Source organism: Rhinopithecus roxellana, chromosome 13, assembly GCF_007565055.1.
Source record: "Rhinopithecus roxellana isolate Shanxi Qingling chromosome 13, ASM756505v1, whole genome shotgun sequence".
Classification (NCBI taxonomy): domain Eukaryota; kingdom Metazoa; phylum Chordata; class Mammalia; order Primates; family Cercopithecidae; genus Rhinopithecus; species Rhinopithecus roxellana.
The window spans coordinates 3,910,766-3,923,488 of record NC_044561.1 but is presented as its reverse complement, the minus strand read 5'-3'; the positions used below and the strand labels follow the sequence as shown (position 1 = coordinate 3,923,488).

Sequence of the window (12,723 nt, the reverse complement as noted above, 5' to 3'; positions counted from 1 at the left end):
ACAGGGCTACCCTTCTCTGAAAAGTGGCCATCACTCTCGTCTCCCAGCCTCGATGTCCTCTCTGTACCATGAGCACCACTGCAGAGTAGGGGGTCTGTGCCTGGAGGAGCCCAGACACCCTCCCAGCCATTGTTCTGAATCTGTGGGACCAGTGGGGAGGCGATAAGAACCAAATGAGGGCATCACTTGCCTAAGAGGACACAGTGTGCTCTTGGAGTGGTGGATGGCACATGAAAGAGGAGGCTGAGGAACCAACCCCTCCCTAGTGAGGAAGGGCAAACATCTCCCTGGGTTTAGTGGATCATGGGTGTGTTCACACACAGGAGAAATTTTTGGGTTTTCTTATCAGGCCACTAGCCACCAGGGCAGGTTCTAGAATAGAGCAGTTCCATTTCCCCATCCATACGATTGGGGTGTGGGGTGAAGTGGAAAGAGCCTGGCTCTGCTACTTCTCAGCTTTGTGGACTTGGGAAGACCACCTCCCCACTATGAGCCTGCATCCCCCTCTATAAAATGGTAGGATCATCACTAAGACTGTGGTGAGCATTCATGAGACTTAATGCTTAGAAGCACTGAGCAATGGCCGGGCGCAGTGGCTCACGCCTGTAATCCCAGCACTTTGGGAGGCTGAGGCAGGCAGATCATGAGGTCAGGAGTTCAAGACCAGCCTGATCAACACAGCGAAACCCCATCTCTATTAAAAATACAAAAATTAGCCGGGCATGGTGGCGGACGCCTGTAATCCTAGCTACCGGGGAGGCTAAGGCAGGAGAATTGCTTGAAATTGGAAGATGGAGTTGCAGTGAGCCGAGATTGTGCCACTGCACTCTAGCCTGGGAGAAAGAGTGGAACGCTGTCTCAAAAAAAAAGAAGAGGCACTGAGCAATAGGTCCCAGACCCTTTCGCCCCAGCCCCTTTCAGGTCTGTAGGGGAAATGAAACAGTACATGTGAAAGCATTGGTTAAAGGAAGGTGTCCCCAGATGCCAGTTACACAAGCATGGTTATTGGACTCCATGTGCTCTTGAGGACACCTTCCAGCTCTGCCGTTCTAGAATCCTATGTTTCATGACTAACACCCTGCAGAGTCTCAACCTTACAGGGAGGCCTGATGGAGCAGCAGATGGAGGAGAGGGAGAGGGGACAGGAGTGTTCCCTTCCCGCCCCTAAACCCAGCCAGGAGTCTACTCTCATCTCTCTCCACCTGGTCCTTCCACTGGTACTGGCAAGACTCTCTCTCCCAATGGGAAACTGTCCTTTCTTCTGTCACTCCCAGGCACAGACAAATCTGCCAAAGCCTCAGGACCTCCCCAGGGCCTGGCATGGCTCTCTCTTGCTTCCCAGGAAGCTGTTCCCAGCCAGGCAGCTCCACACGGCAGCAAGATTGGCTCAGCCCTGCAGCAGCTGACTCTCAGCAGCCTGGCCCTGCTCCTCCACTCTTGCACGTGGCTCACAGGCCCCACTCAGCACACCTGCACTGGGACCAATGCCCCATTTTTCCTGCCCAGCTGCTCACACAAGCTGGGCCTTTCCATTGCCCCTTATGCCTCTGCAGCTGAGCCCATTTGGTCTCAACCTGTGTTATAAGATAGAGCCACGTGGTTTTGGCGGGGGGTGATCTTATCCCCATTTTAGGTACTTGGAAAGTATGCCTTGTATTTACTATGAGAGGTTGTGTAAAGATTCCTATAAAGTGTTTGTTCTCACCATGGCCTGCTGAGCCCTGGCCTGTCAACTGCAGCATCCTAAAGGAGCACTCCCAAAAGATAGACCCTGATGGAGAGAGGGTCCTACCAGATTCCCAAGCAGCATCTAGGGGCTACCACAGGCCCGCTGCAGGACCAGGACCTGGTAGACCTCACTTTCATTCCCTCCAGCAAGCACATATGAGCACCCATTGTGTGCACGGTACAGAGTGCTGCTGCCAAGTCAGCCTCCCCACCACATACCAATGACATGCCAGTCACATGCTAACAAGCCACCCATCAGCCCCAAGTACAGAAAATACGTGCAGGTCACAGTGCCACAAGTTTTGCTGGAAGATCCTGTTCCCCCCTCCAACCCCGGCTCCCTCCTCCTCCTCCTCCTTCTCCTCCTCCTCCTTCTCCTCCTCCTCCTCCTTCTCCTCCTCCTCCTCCTCCTCCTCCTCCAGCATTCAGCCCCACTGCTACTCCCAGGAAAGCCTCTGCTTTGCCATCTGATGTGAATGGCCCTCTTCTGTACCCGCTGCAGGTATTCTGGTACTCATCACATTCATTCATTCATTCATTCCATCCCATGCAGGCCATTTCCTATGCTATCAAATGGGGGTCTACACCAGCCAAGCCCTAGGCTAAATTCCAAGGACACTTATGTACCCCAGACAAGGTTGTTGCCCTCAAGTACCCACTGGCTGGTAAGGGTGCCTGACAAATAAAGACCTCTGGGGCACAGAACCAATGCTGCTCTGGAGCTGGATTCTGTAGCTCCATCCTCTGCCCCTACAGCTCCCCTGATCCCACCATGTCAACCTCAGATGGGCAGGTGACCCAGGCTTGAATCCTGGCTGGGTGACCCTGGTGAGCCTCATTCTCTGCTCAAAAAACTGGAGATAGAACCTACCTTGCTGGGTTGCTATGAAGGTTATATAGAATGAAGGATGTAAATTATCTGGCACAAATACATACTAGTTCTCACCCTTCTTTAGGGCAGGGCCATGTCTTATTGATCTCTGTGCCCCAGTCTACCTAGCATACCACACGCACTCCTCAATAAATGAATGAATGAATGATGAGTGAATGAGAGCTTCAGAGTGAGGCAGGTATCAGAGACATCACCTTTCTCTTCCCTCAGATGCTTCTCCCAGTGCAGAGCAGCTGACCCTCAGTGAGCAATGGCTGTTGTCTTGGCCACAGTCAAGAGAGTAGAATTGTTGAGACCTCCTCCCTCCTCTGCAACCAGGATTGGAGGGGGGCTCCCCAAGGATGGGGAAGAGCTCAGGTCGGGCTCACAGCAGGGTGCAGCTCAAGTCTGCCATCCTGGCTAGACAGTCCTTGGGGCCCCCCTCAGCTCCTGGCTCTCCCAGGGCCCCTGGAGAAGGGGGATCTGCCTGCAGCACCCTCTGCCAGAAGCTACTTGCCCCATCAGTGCTCCAGGGAGAGGCACCATCCACCTGACTGGGCGCAGCCAAGTCCCCCACAGAAACAGCCCCTCCATTCCCATGCTAAGCAAACACCCTGGCACTTCCTTTTACGGGCAAATGAATGGTTTTGGCTTTGTCTGGCCCAGGGACCCCACCCCTCTGTGGGAAGGTGGCAGCTGGGGGAGGGGACCTTTCCAAAATAGCACCTGCTTAGTGCAGGCCCCCCTCTTCCTTCCAGCCTGAAGGGGGATCTTCCTCAGCCCCTAGCAGCCTTCAAGACCCCACCACCCCCCACAGAGGCAATTCCAGCCCACCCCAGTTCCAGCCCTAGGCTCTGGGAAAAGGAATCACCGAAAGCTCTCAGTCCTTTCCCATTCGCAGGAGTGGAGGGCCCTGGGACACCCCTTCCCCCATCCCAGTCCTCCAGAGGCCAACGGGTTCCCTTGGAGACCACCAGCTGGTGCCTGTCTCAGCGTGTGCCTGTGGGGGTTGGGGGAGAGGGGACGTATGTATCAGTGAACAGGTCTCTCATCCGGCTGGCATGACCCTGGCACCTGTGCGTGGTGTGTGTGTGTGTGCGTGTCTTGGTGTACTCCAGCGTGGGGCTTTCTGTGCCCATCGGGGTCCCTGCTTGCGTGTCCGTGGGTCCCTGCGTCTCCCCGCGTCCTGTATCTGCCCCTCTGCGAGACTGTCTCCCTCGAGGTGGGTGCCACCGTGTGTGCGTGTGTCCGCGCATCTGTCACGGCGCGTGGGCTCCTCGGCGCGGAAACCCTCCCCCGGGAGCGCCTCCGGCCGCACTGGTCCGGGCCGCAGCCTCCTCCTGGCGGGTGCTGGTGGCCCGGCCGGCCGCCCTACCTTTGGACATGAATCCTCCTTTGTCTCCGTTCCTCCAGGGAGATGCTCCGGGCGCGGGGCTGCAAGGCTGAGCGGGGCGCGGGCTCCCCCGGGCCGAGCGGCCCCTGCAGCCGGGCCTCGCCCCTTCGTGCTGTCCTCCCACCCGCCCGGCCCGCGGCCCCGCCGCGCCGCCCCTGCGCCCCGCGCCGCCGCACCCGCCCGGGACCTCGCCTCTGCTCGCTCGGCGCCGCGCCGCCCCTGTCCGCGCGCACCGTTGCCGCTGCTGCCAGCCGCCGCCGCTGCCACCCACATCACGTGACCGCGCGCCCGTCGGCCCCGCCGAGGGCCCCTCCCCTTCCCGCGGCGCCCGCGCCCGCACGCGGGAACGGGCCCCGGGTCCAGGCTGCGGGCGGCCCAGGAGCCGCACCCGCGGGCTCCAGGTGCCCGGGCCGGAAAGGTGCCTGCGCCCCAGTCCCATCTGTCCCCCTGGATCCGCTCCCGGCCCCTTACCCGCTAGGCTGCGGCAGGGAGGGGCGGTGGGAGCAGGGGACCAGTGGCAACTGCGGGCGGCCGTGAGCGCGCGTGAGTCACGCGGGGGCTGGGGTGTTGCGCGGGTGCCTGTAGAGCCCTGAGTCAGGGGCCCGGGTTCCAGGCCCTGCTCCGGGATGATGAACCAATAATCTTAAGCCAGCCAGGAACTTCCCTGAGCCTCAATTTGCCCATTAGAAAAAAATGTCATGCATTCAGTGGATACTAATGGACAGCATATTGCCAGGCCCTGGGAGCACAGGGGTGAGGACAACCATCCCTCCCCTTGAAGGTTCTAGGTCTAGTGGAGGAAACAGGAAGATGGAATGTCCTAATGCAGGGGCTGGGGTGCACACAGGGGACTGAGGGTGCAGGCAGGTGGGCAACCTGGGTGAGAGGGGGCTTGGAAGACTTCTTGGAGGAGATGAGGGCCAGATGGAAAGACAAATGGGAGTGGAAGGGAAGAATGGAAAGGGAGAGGCATTCTGCAAAGAGAAGACAGCGGAGGTGAGGGGGCCCAGAGGTGAGAGCTGTGTGGTGCTGGTGGACAGCCCAGAGTCCTTGGTGTCACTGAAGCAGAGAAAATTCCAGACAGGTGTGCAGAGCTAAATAAGAGGCTGGAGAAGTCCACACGCAGCCTTGGAAGCTGGACTTTAATGGAAGGTCATGGTGAGTCACTGACGAATATTAAGCCGAAAGTGCTGCCATTCAATATGTGAGTCGTTGCAGCAGTTGTGTGTGGACGGGGAACAACCCAGTGGGTGGGAGATGGCCTCACAGGGGCAGAAGGATGGAGAGGAGAGGACAGCCAGCCAGATAGTTGAGTACTGAAGAGGTAAATCAACAAGGTGGGAAATAGACTGGATGAGATGGCAAGAGAGAGATGAGGAAGAAGAGGATACCCAGGTTTCTAGGCACCAGATAGAAGGTTAGGCGATGCCTACAGCTGAGAGAGTGAGATCAGGGAGGCAGGAGTCAGTTCAAGAAGAAAAGGGCTACCTCTGGACATGTCCAGGAGACATCCGGGATGTCTGGTAGATAAACCAGCTAGCCGCTGGCTGCCCACATCTGCACTTCAGGAGACAGGGCTGGGCTGCAGAAGGAGGGAGAGCTGAGGTCTGGTAGGGAGAAGTAAAGACTAGAATTTAGGTGAGGTGCCCAGACTGAGTGTGCGGAGTGGAGGGAAAGGGGTCTGACAATCTAAAGACTCAATTCAGGCGTTAGACTGGATGCCTTCGAGGCACCTTTCCAGACCCAGAAACTCTGAGCCCTTGAAATGTTGGAAATGAAGCTGCCCAAAGTAGAAATTTCAACAATCTGGATTCCAGTCAGCTTACTGCCACCAGCCAGCTTTGGTGTGACTTTAGGCATGTCACAGGCTTTCTAAGACCAAATGAATGTTCAGCCCTTGTGTTGACCTATTTAGAGTTCTGTGTAGGACTTCCATATATACACGGCTCCAACTTACCTTTCAGGATTAAAGGGCTGGGGGTGGGGGACCAAGAAAGAGGCATCCAGGTAAGGCACCTTTTAAGCAGCAGATACTTCCTAAAAGGCTGAGTGTAAATGGATTTGGAAAGTCTCAGGTGAGGTCATTATCTCACATTCAGAGGAGGCTGCAGAGACTATCTATTAGACAAATCACAACTTCCTAAAGTGCTAGTCAGTATTTTCACATAGGAAGTAGGAGGCTTGCTTTTTTTTTTTTTGAGACTCCATTGCCCAGGCTGGAGTACAGTGGCACAATCTCGGCTCACTGCAACCTCCACCTCCTGGGTTCAAGCAATTCTCTGCCTCAGCCTACACACTTAGCTAATTTTTTTTTTTTTTTTTTTTTTTTTTTTTTTTTTTTTTTGAGATGGAGTCTCGCTCTGTCGCCCAGGCTGGAGTGCAGTGGCGCCATCCAGGCTCACTGAAAGCTCCACCTCCCGAGTTCCCGCCATTCTCCTGCCTCAGGCTCCCGAGTAGCTGGGACTACAGGCGCTCGCCACCACACCTGGCTAATTTTTTGTATTTTTTAGTAGAGACCAGGTTTCACTGTGTTAGCCAGGATGGTCTTGATCTCCTGACCTCGTGATCTGCCCGTCTCAGTTTCCCAAAGTGCTGGGATTACAGGCGTGAGCCACCGTGCCCGGCCACACCTGGCTAATTTTTTGTATTTTTAGTAGAGATGGGGTTTCATCACCTTGGCCAGGCTAGTCTTGAACTCTTGACCTCGTGATCCACCTGCCTCAGCCTCCCAAAGGGCTGGGATTACAGCTGTGAGCCACTGCTTTTAAAGCTGGACACACCTATTGATCACCAGATTATTCCACCTCTTCAGGGAACAAAGAACCCCAGGAGATGCTAAAAGGAGGACTCACCATAATTGCTCCTCCACAAGTTACCCCTGTTAACCTTTCTTTTCCTTTTTCTTCTTCTTTTTTTTTTTTTTCTTTTTTGAGACAAGGTCTTGCTCTGTCACCCAGGCGGCCAGAGTGCAGTGGCACAATCATGGCTCACTGCAGCCTCGACCTCCTGGGCTCAAGCAATCTTCCCACCTCAGCCTCCCCAGTAGCTGGGACCACAGATGCACGCCACCATGCCCTGCTAATTTTTTATTTTATTTTATCTTATTTTATTTTTTGAGACAGAGTCTTACTCTGTCACTAGGCTGGAGTACAGTGGCATGATCTCGGCTCACTGCAGCCTCCGCCTGCCAGGTTCAAGTGCTTCTCGTGCCTCAGCCTTCCAAGTAGCTGGGACTATAGGCATGTGCCACCACACCTGGCTAATTTTTGCATTTTTAGTACATATGAGGTGTCACCATATTGGCCAGGCTGGTCTTGAACTCCTGACCTCAAGTGATCCGCCCACCTTGGGGATCCCAAAGTGTTAGGATTACAGGTGTGAGCCACTGCACCCAACCCTTATTTTTTAATTTTTATAGAGATAGTCTCACCATGTTGCTCAGGCTGGTCTTGAAGTCCTGCCCTCAAGCAGTCCTCCCATCTCAGCCTCCCAGAGTGCTGGGATTACAGGTATGAGCCACCACACCCGGCCAAAACCTTCTTTCTGATAGTTTCCCTCAGCCTGACCTCAGACTGGCAGGTTATAACCCAGCTCAGGGTACAGTCCCTATGTCTGGCCCTACAACCCCCATTTCCTTATCTCCCAACCCATTCAACTCTGACCTTAGAGTCCTTCCTCCCTTTCCCAACCCATGCAAGCATGAGCCATCTCCAAGCTCACCCACTTCCACCTCCGCTGGCAGCCTAGTCCATCCCCAACCAAGTTTCTGCATTTACCTTTGGATTCTGTGGCCAGGTCCAGGGAGGCAGGCTCTCTGGCTCCGTCCATGGCAGCATTAGTGTGGTCTAGGGCTGGGTCTGTGGATCTGATTGGCATTAGCAGGCATGTAGCAACGTCTGATATGGTTAGGTTATTAACACTCCCCAGTGTGGTCTTCCCAGTGGCTGGGTCTGGGGTTACTGGCACAACTGAACCCAGAGCTGTACCCATCCTACTTGTGTCCAAAGCAAGAGAATTCATAGTCGTGCCCAGCTTGGCTCTGTTTACTCTGGCCAAAGCCATGGCTGTTTCCAACCTAGTGGTGCCCACTGTAGCTGTGATTGTGTCCAGCTTGACTGCGTCTGATGTTGCTGAATCCATGGCTGTGCCCTTTGTGGTCATATCTGGGTTGGCTGTGCTTCTTGTAGCCATGGCTTTGCCCAGCTTGTCTGGGTCTGAGGCTATCAAATCCATGACCATTCCTGGCTTGGTTGTCCCTACTGTAGTCAGATTCATGGCTGTGCCCGGCTTGATTGTGCCTGCTGTAACCAAGTTTGTGGTTTTGCCTGACTTGACTGTCCCTACTGAAGATAAGTCTCTGGCTGTGCCCAGCTTGATATCCACAGCGGGGAACTCTGTGCCTGTGTCCAGTCCAGATGTGTTTGGTGTGGCTAAATTGATAGCCAAGCTAGGTCTCTTGGTGGCCACTGTGGCTAAATGTCTGGCTGTGTCTGTCCTTGTATCCATAGCAGTCAGATTCACAGCCGCGTTGGCCCTTTGGAGACGCCCCCGGGGTCTGGGGATCCCCCTGGCCCGGGGCTTGCCTTTTCCTGGAGAAGCTCTGGTAGGCGTGTGGTCAGTCACTGAGACAAGGTGCCCCTGGCCTACCGAGCCTGGCTCTGCAAGGACTGGTGCACTCTGGGCTAACCGGGATTGGAAAGGTAAGGCCAGGTAGGAACTCACCAGGGGCTTCTCCGTGGCAAGCATCCTGCTGGATTTGGTCAGACCTGGGTTCCCTGGGCCCTCAGAGTGGACCCTGCCCCCTGGCACTAGGGTCACAGGTGGTGAGCCTGGCGAGGACACCCTCTCTCCTTCATGGGGAGCAGCCTTCTTTCCTGGGATAGGCAACTCTTCCCAGTGAGAAAGTGGGCGATCCAGGGACCGTACCTGGATGTTCTGACGGAGAGTCAAGGAGATGGAGCTGAGCTTCCTGGGTACAAGGCTGCTGGTGGGCAGGGGGCTCAAGGAAGCCCCCAGAGCAATCCCCATCTCCTGTGGGGGCACACTCCGGGTCCTGGCTCCAAGGCCCAGCCGACTGGAGGTCTGTGGGATATGGCTTTGGGGGAAGGTATCCAAATGGATGGTCTTCCTGAGGACGGGGGTGAGGGGGGACCCTCCTCCAGGGAGTCTCGAGGGGCGGGTAGGGCGCCCCAGCACATGGCTATGGGAGAAGGAGGTTCCCGGGCCTGGAGCTCCATGCGACTGCATCTCTGGAGGAGAAGGAGCCAAGTCGTGGTCCATCCAGGTTGTTTGTCTTCCCCTGAGGCAATCAACAGAAAGAAGAGGCCAGGCAGGGGTGAGGAGCTCAGGCCTGGAGGTCTCAGTCCTCCCCTTCCTGACCAGCAGCTGAGCATGCCAGGTCTGAAGGGGCCTGGTTCTGGGGACTGTCCAGTCCTTAGTGGAGGGCACATGTAACTTCCTTCAGTCCCCCTATGGCTCCTACCTGCTGCAGACCGACCTGTACCTCATACCCACCCACCCCTGGCCAGCCACCACACAGTGGGGTGGGCACATCCAGTGAGCAGTCTGCCTCCTGCATGGGGGAACTCAGGCCGGGCTTACATCTCCCTTTGCCTGAGCCTGAGTGTGGCCCCCATCTCTGTGGACAGCTCTATGGAGGTCGTATACATGTTCAGGGACTCCAGAGGAGGGCAGTGCTTACTGGAGATCTCTCTCCCTTTCTGTTCCAGAAAGAACCAAAGGGTTGTGGGTTCCCACCCACAGCAGCCAACATAGGAGCTCAGGTGTCCAGGTAGAAGGATGAGAGAGGACCAATTTGGCTTGGAGCCCCAGAACCAAAGAAGAGCCCTGAGCTGGCCTAGTGCTGGAGTCGGAAAGAGAGCCAGCCCCGGAGAAGGTGAGGTTGGGAAATGGAGAGGCAGTGAGTGTTCACAGAAGGAGCTTATCTGGTGAACAAGCCATGGTCCCTGCCCTTGGAGAGCCTGCCGTGCCCAGGGATGCCAGGCAAGGAAGTAGGCAGGGCTCCGCCAAGCTAAGCATTAGGGGTAAAAAGGCGGGAGGCTAGACCTGAGCTGGGGCTATTCCTACAGAAGGCCCAAAGGTGAGAAAGTGTGGCATCTTTCTGAAAATCCAACATGGGGCTCCTAGGCTGTATCTAGCAGGGAGGGGAGAGCCAAGGCTGCAGGTGAGCTAGGGTCCAGGCCAGGCTACAGCAATGCTCAGGCCAGGGAATGTGACCCATTCAGATCTGCAAGTGGGAACGGCACTCAGGGGCAGTGTGACGGAGGGATCCGAGGGGAGCAGGATTGAAGCAAGGATCCCATGAGGACATAGTTGAAACTCTCTGCTCCGTGGGCTGTGGAAGGGGCAGGGCTAGGGCTGGGGCTGGAGGAGGCTGCATTGCACAGGGGTAGAAGCAGCGGGACTGCCCGGGCTAGGGAGTAGGCACAAAGGGGTGTCAAGGATGAAGCTCAGGACTCTGGCTATGGTCTTAGTAGATGGCCACTCCCTGCCACTCTGGACTCCAAGTAACTCACCCTCTGAAACAAAGTTGGTTTGGCTGCTTTTAACACAGCAGGCTGGGACCTGCAGCTGGGGGACAAGGCCAGGGCTGGTGGGAGGAGTCAGTTCCAGAAGGTTCATGGGGAGGGGAGTAATCATGTAGCCAGGTCCTTGAGGTCTGGAGCAGGGACGGGGAAGGCATCACCCCTCACAATGGTGCCCCCAGCCCCACATCCCTCTTCTGTCATATATTTGTATCCAAGACTGCCCTGGCCTCCAACCCTTTCCCACCTGGCCTATCGCTGCAGCCCTGATCTCCTGCCTGCTCCTACACAACCACATACACTTGGGCACACACATTTACCCTGCACTTAGCCACAAACAGCTCCCCTCAGTGTGCACACCCACACACAGAGAGCAGGCCAGAGGACAGGTTGTCCGAGGGCGTCACCCGACCCCCATCCCCTCACTGCACTCCCATCTTCCATGGATTGCTTGGTCCTTCCCCACCCCACCCCCCACCCCCCACACACACACACCTACCTTGATCAGAGGACAAGAAGGATCCAGTGGATGATAAGGCACACGCAGGCCCCTCACCTCCCTTTTACCCGGAGTCTGGCCATGGTGGCCAGCTTAGGGGCCTTGTCTATCTGGTCCCCTCATCGGCTCCTGCTCAGCCTCCAGCACAGTCTCCAGGCACAGGGCCCAGCCCTCTGCTAACTGTCCCACCAGCTACATCCCCCGGAGACTGGGCTGGACTGGGCTCTGGTGCAGGGAGGAGCTGGCTTCCTAGGAGTGGGCGGCTGTGAATGGCTGCTCTGAGCCTCTGGAATCCTGAAGAGCCATGGGAGGCTGGTAATGGCCAGGCTGGCACTCACGGCCACCTGCAGGGTGGTTCCCTGCAGCCTGCCCTCCCCAAATCTGCTCTGTCTCCCACAGACTCTGATGCCTGGGAAGTATGCAGTAAAAACAGGGATACTCCAAATATGGCTGTACTCTGATGGTCCCAGCACCAATCTTCCTCAGGCTCTCCCTCTGTGCCCTTCATGCCCTGTTCAGCTCTGCAACCCTCAGGCCATCTTGCCCACTCACCTGGTCTTTCCTCAAGGAGGCTGGAGTTCCCAGAGGCTAGAGCTCCTTCAACAACTATTTCCTGAGCCCCAGCTTGTTCCAGCTGGACCCTGTACCCAGACCCTAAGGGTGTGAAGAGGCCCCTAAGCCTGCCCCTGAGGGGACCACAAAGGCACCCAGTCTGGCTTTGGCAATGCAGACTCTCAGCAGCCCCTGGCCCTGGGGCCGGGATGGGAGCCCTCTTCTGTGTTCCCACAGTCCCCGGCTGCCTCTGTCATAGCAATGGTGATAACAACGATGGTGCTGATAACAGCTACTATTTCCTGAGCACTTGCTCTGTGCCCGGCACCATGCCAAGGCTGGGCGGAGCTCACAGTCTGCTAGGAAGATGGGTATGTAAACAGATCCTATAGTACTATCCTCTACAGTGATGGCAGATGTCCTCTGAGCACTCACCCTGAGTCAGGAACTAGGCTAAACATTCTCCTGGCATCTCCTTTAATCTCCGCCTCATCACCTGCTTTTTGCCGAGGAGGACATTGCAGCCCACACAACACTGTGTTGTCTGGTCTACTCTCCTGTGTGTCTCTCTTTAGCGAGTAAGCTTCTGGAGCTGCACTGGGCAATAGAACTTTCAGTGATAATGGAAATGTTCTATGTCTGCGCTGTCCAGTACAGTAGCCACTAGCCACAGATGGCTACCGATCACTTAAAATGTGGCTATAGTGACCAAGGAACTGGATTTTTTACTTTAATTTGTGGCTACCATATTAGCTCAGCTCTGTTTCGTTTGTTGTTGTTGTTAGTTCTTTTGAACGGGTTTCACTCTGTCGCCCAGGCTGGAAGACAGTGGCGCAATCATGGCTCACTGCAGCCTCCTGGGCACAAGCGATCCTCCTGCTTCTGCCTCCAGAGTAGCTGGGACCACAGGCATGCACCACCATGCCCAGCTAATTTTTTATTTTTTGTAGAGATGGGGGTCTCCCTGTGTTGCTCAGGCTGGTCTCAAACTTCTGAGCTCAAGCAATACTCCTACCTCCACCTCCCAAAGTGCTGGGATTACAGTCATAAGCCACTATGCACGGCCGACAGCTCAGTTCTGAAGGGCCTGGATCTTCTCTGGGCCCCACGGCCTGACAAGAATTGGCTTCGGTAA

At 55.9% G+C, this 12,723-nt stretch overlaps 1 protein-coding gene across 4 annotated transcripts in view; it reads right to left on the bottom strand.

Annotated features, from left to right (window-relative positions):
* Nucleotides 1-11,822, bottom strand: part of SEPTIN3 (septin 3) — a 29,906-nt gene extending 18,084 nt beyond the window's left edge. Inside the window, exons 1-2 of one of the 4 annotated variants that reach the window (XM_030915084.1) lie at nt 11,037-11,822; nt 7,769-9,291 (exon numbers count right to left, since the gene is read on the bottom strand). In XM_030915084.1, coding sequence (XP_030770944.1) covers nt 7,769-9,272 — 1,504 coding nt within the window. In that variant the 5' untranslated portion in view covers nt 9,273-9,291; nt 11,037-11,822. Of the gene's footprint in view, nt 1-3,974; nt 4,265-7,768; nt 9,292-11,036 lie in introns of those variants that run through there. The other 3 variants (XM_030915085.1, XM_030915083.1, XM_030915086.1) reach the window with 3 other exon arrangements.
* Between the last annotated feature and the right edge of the window lie 901 nt (nt 11,823-12,723).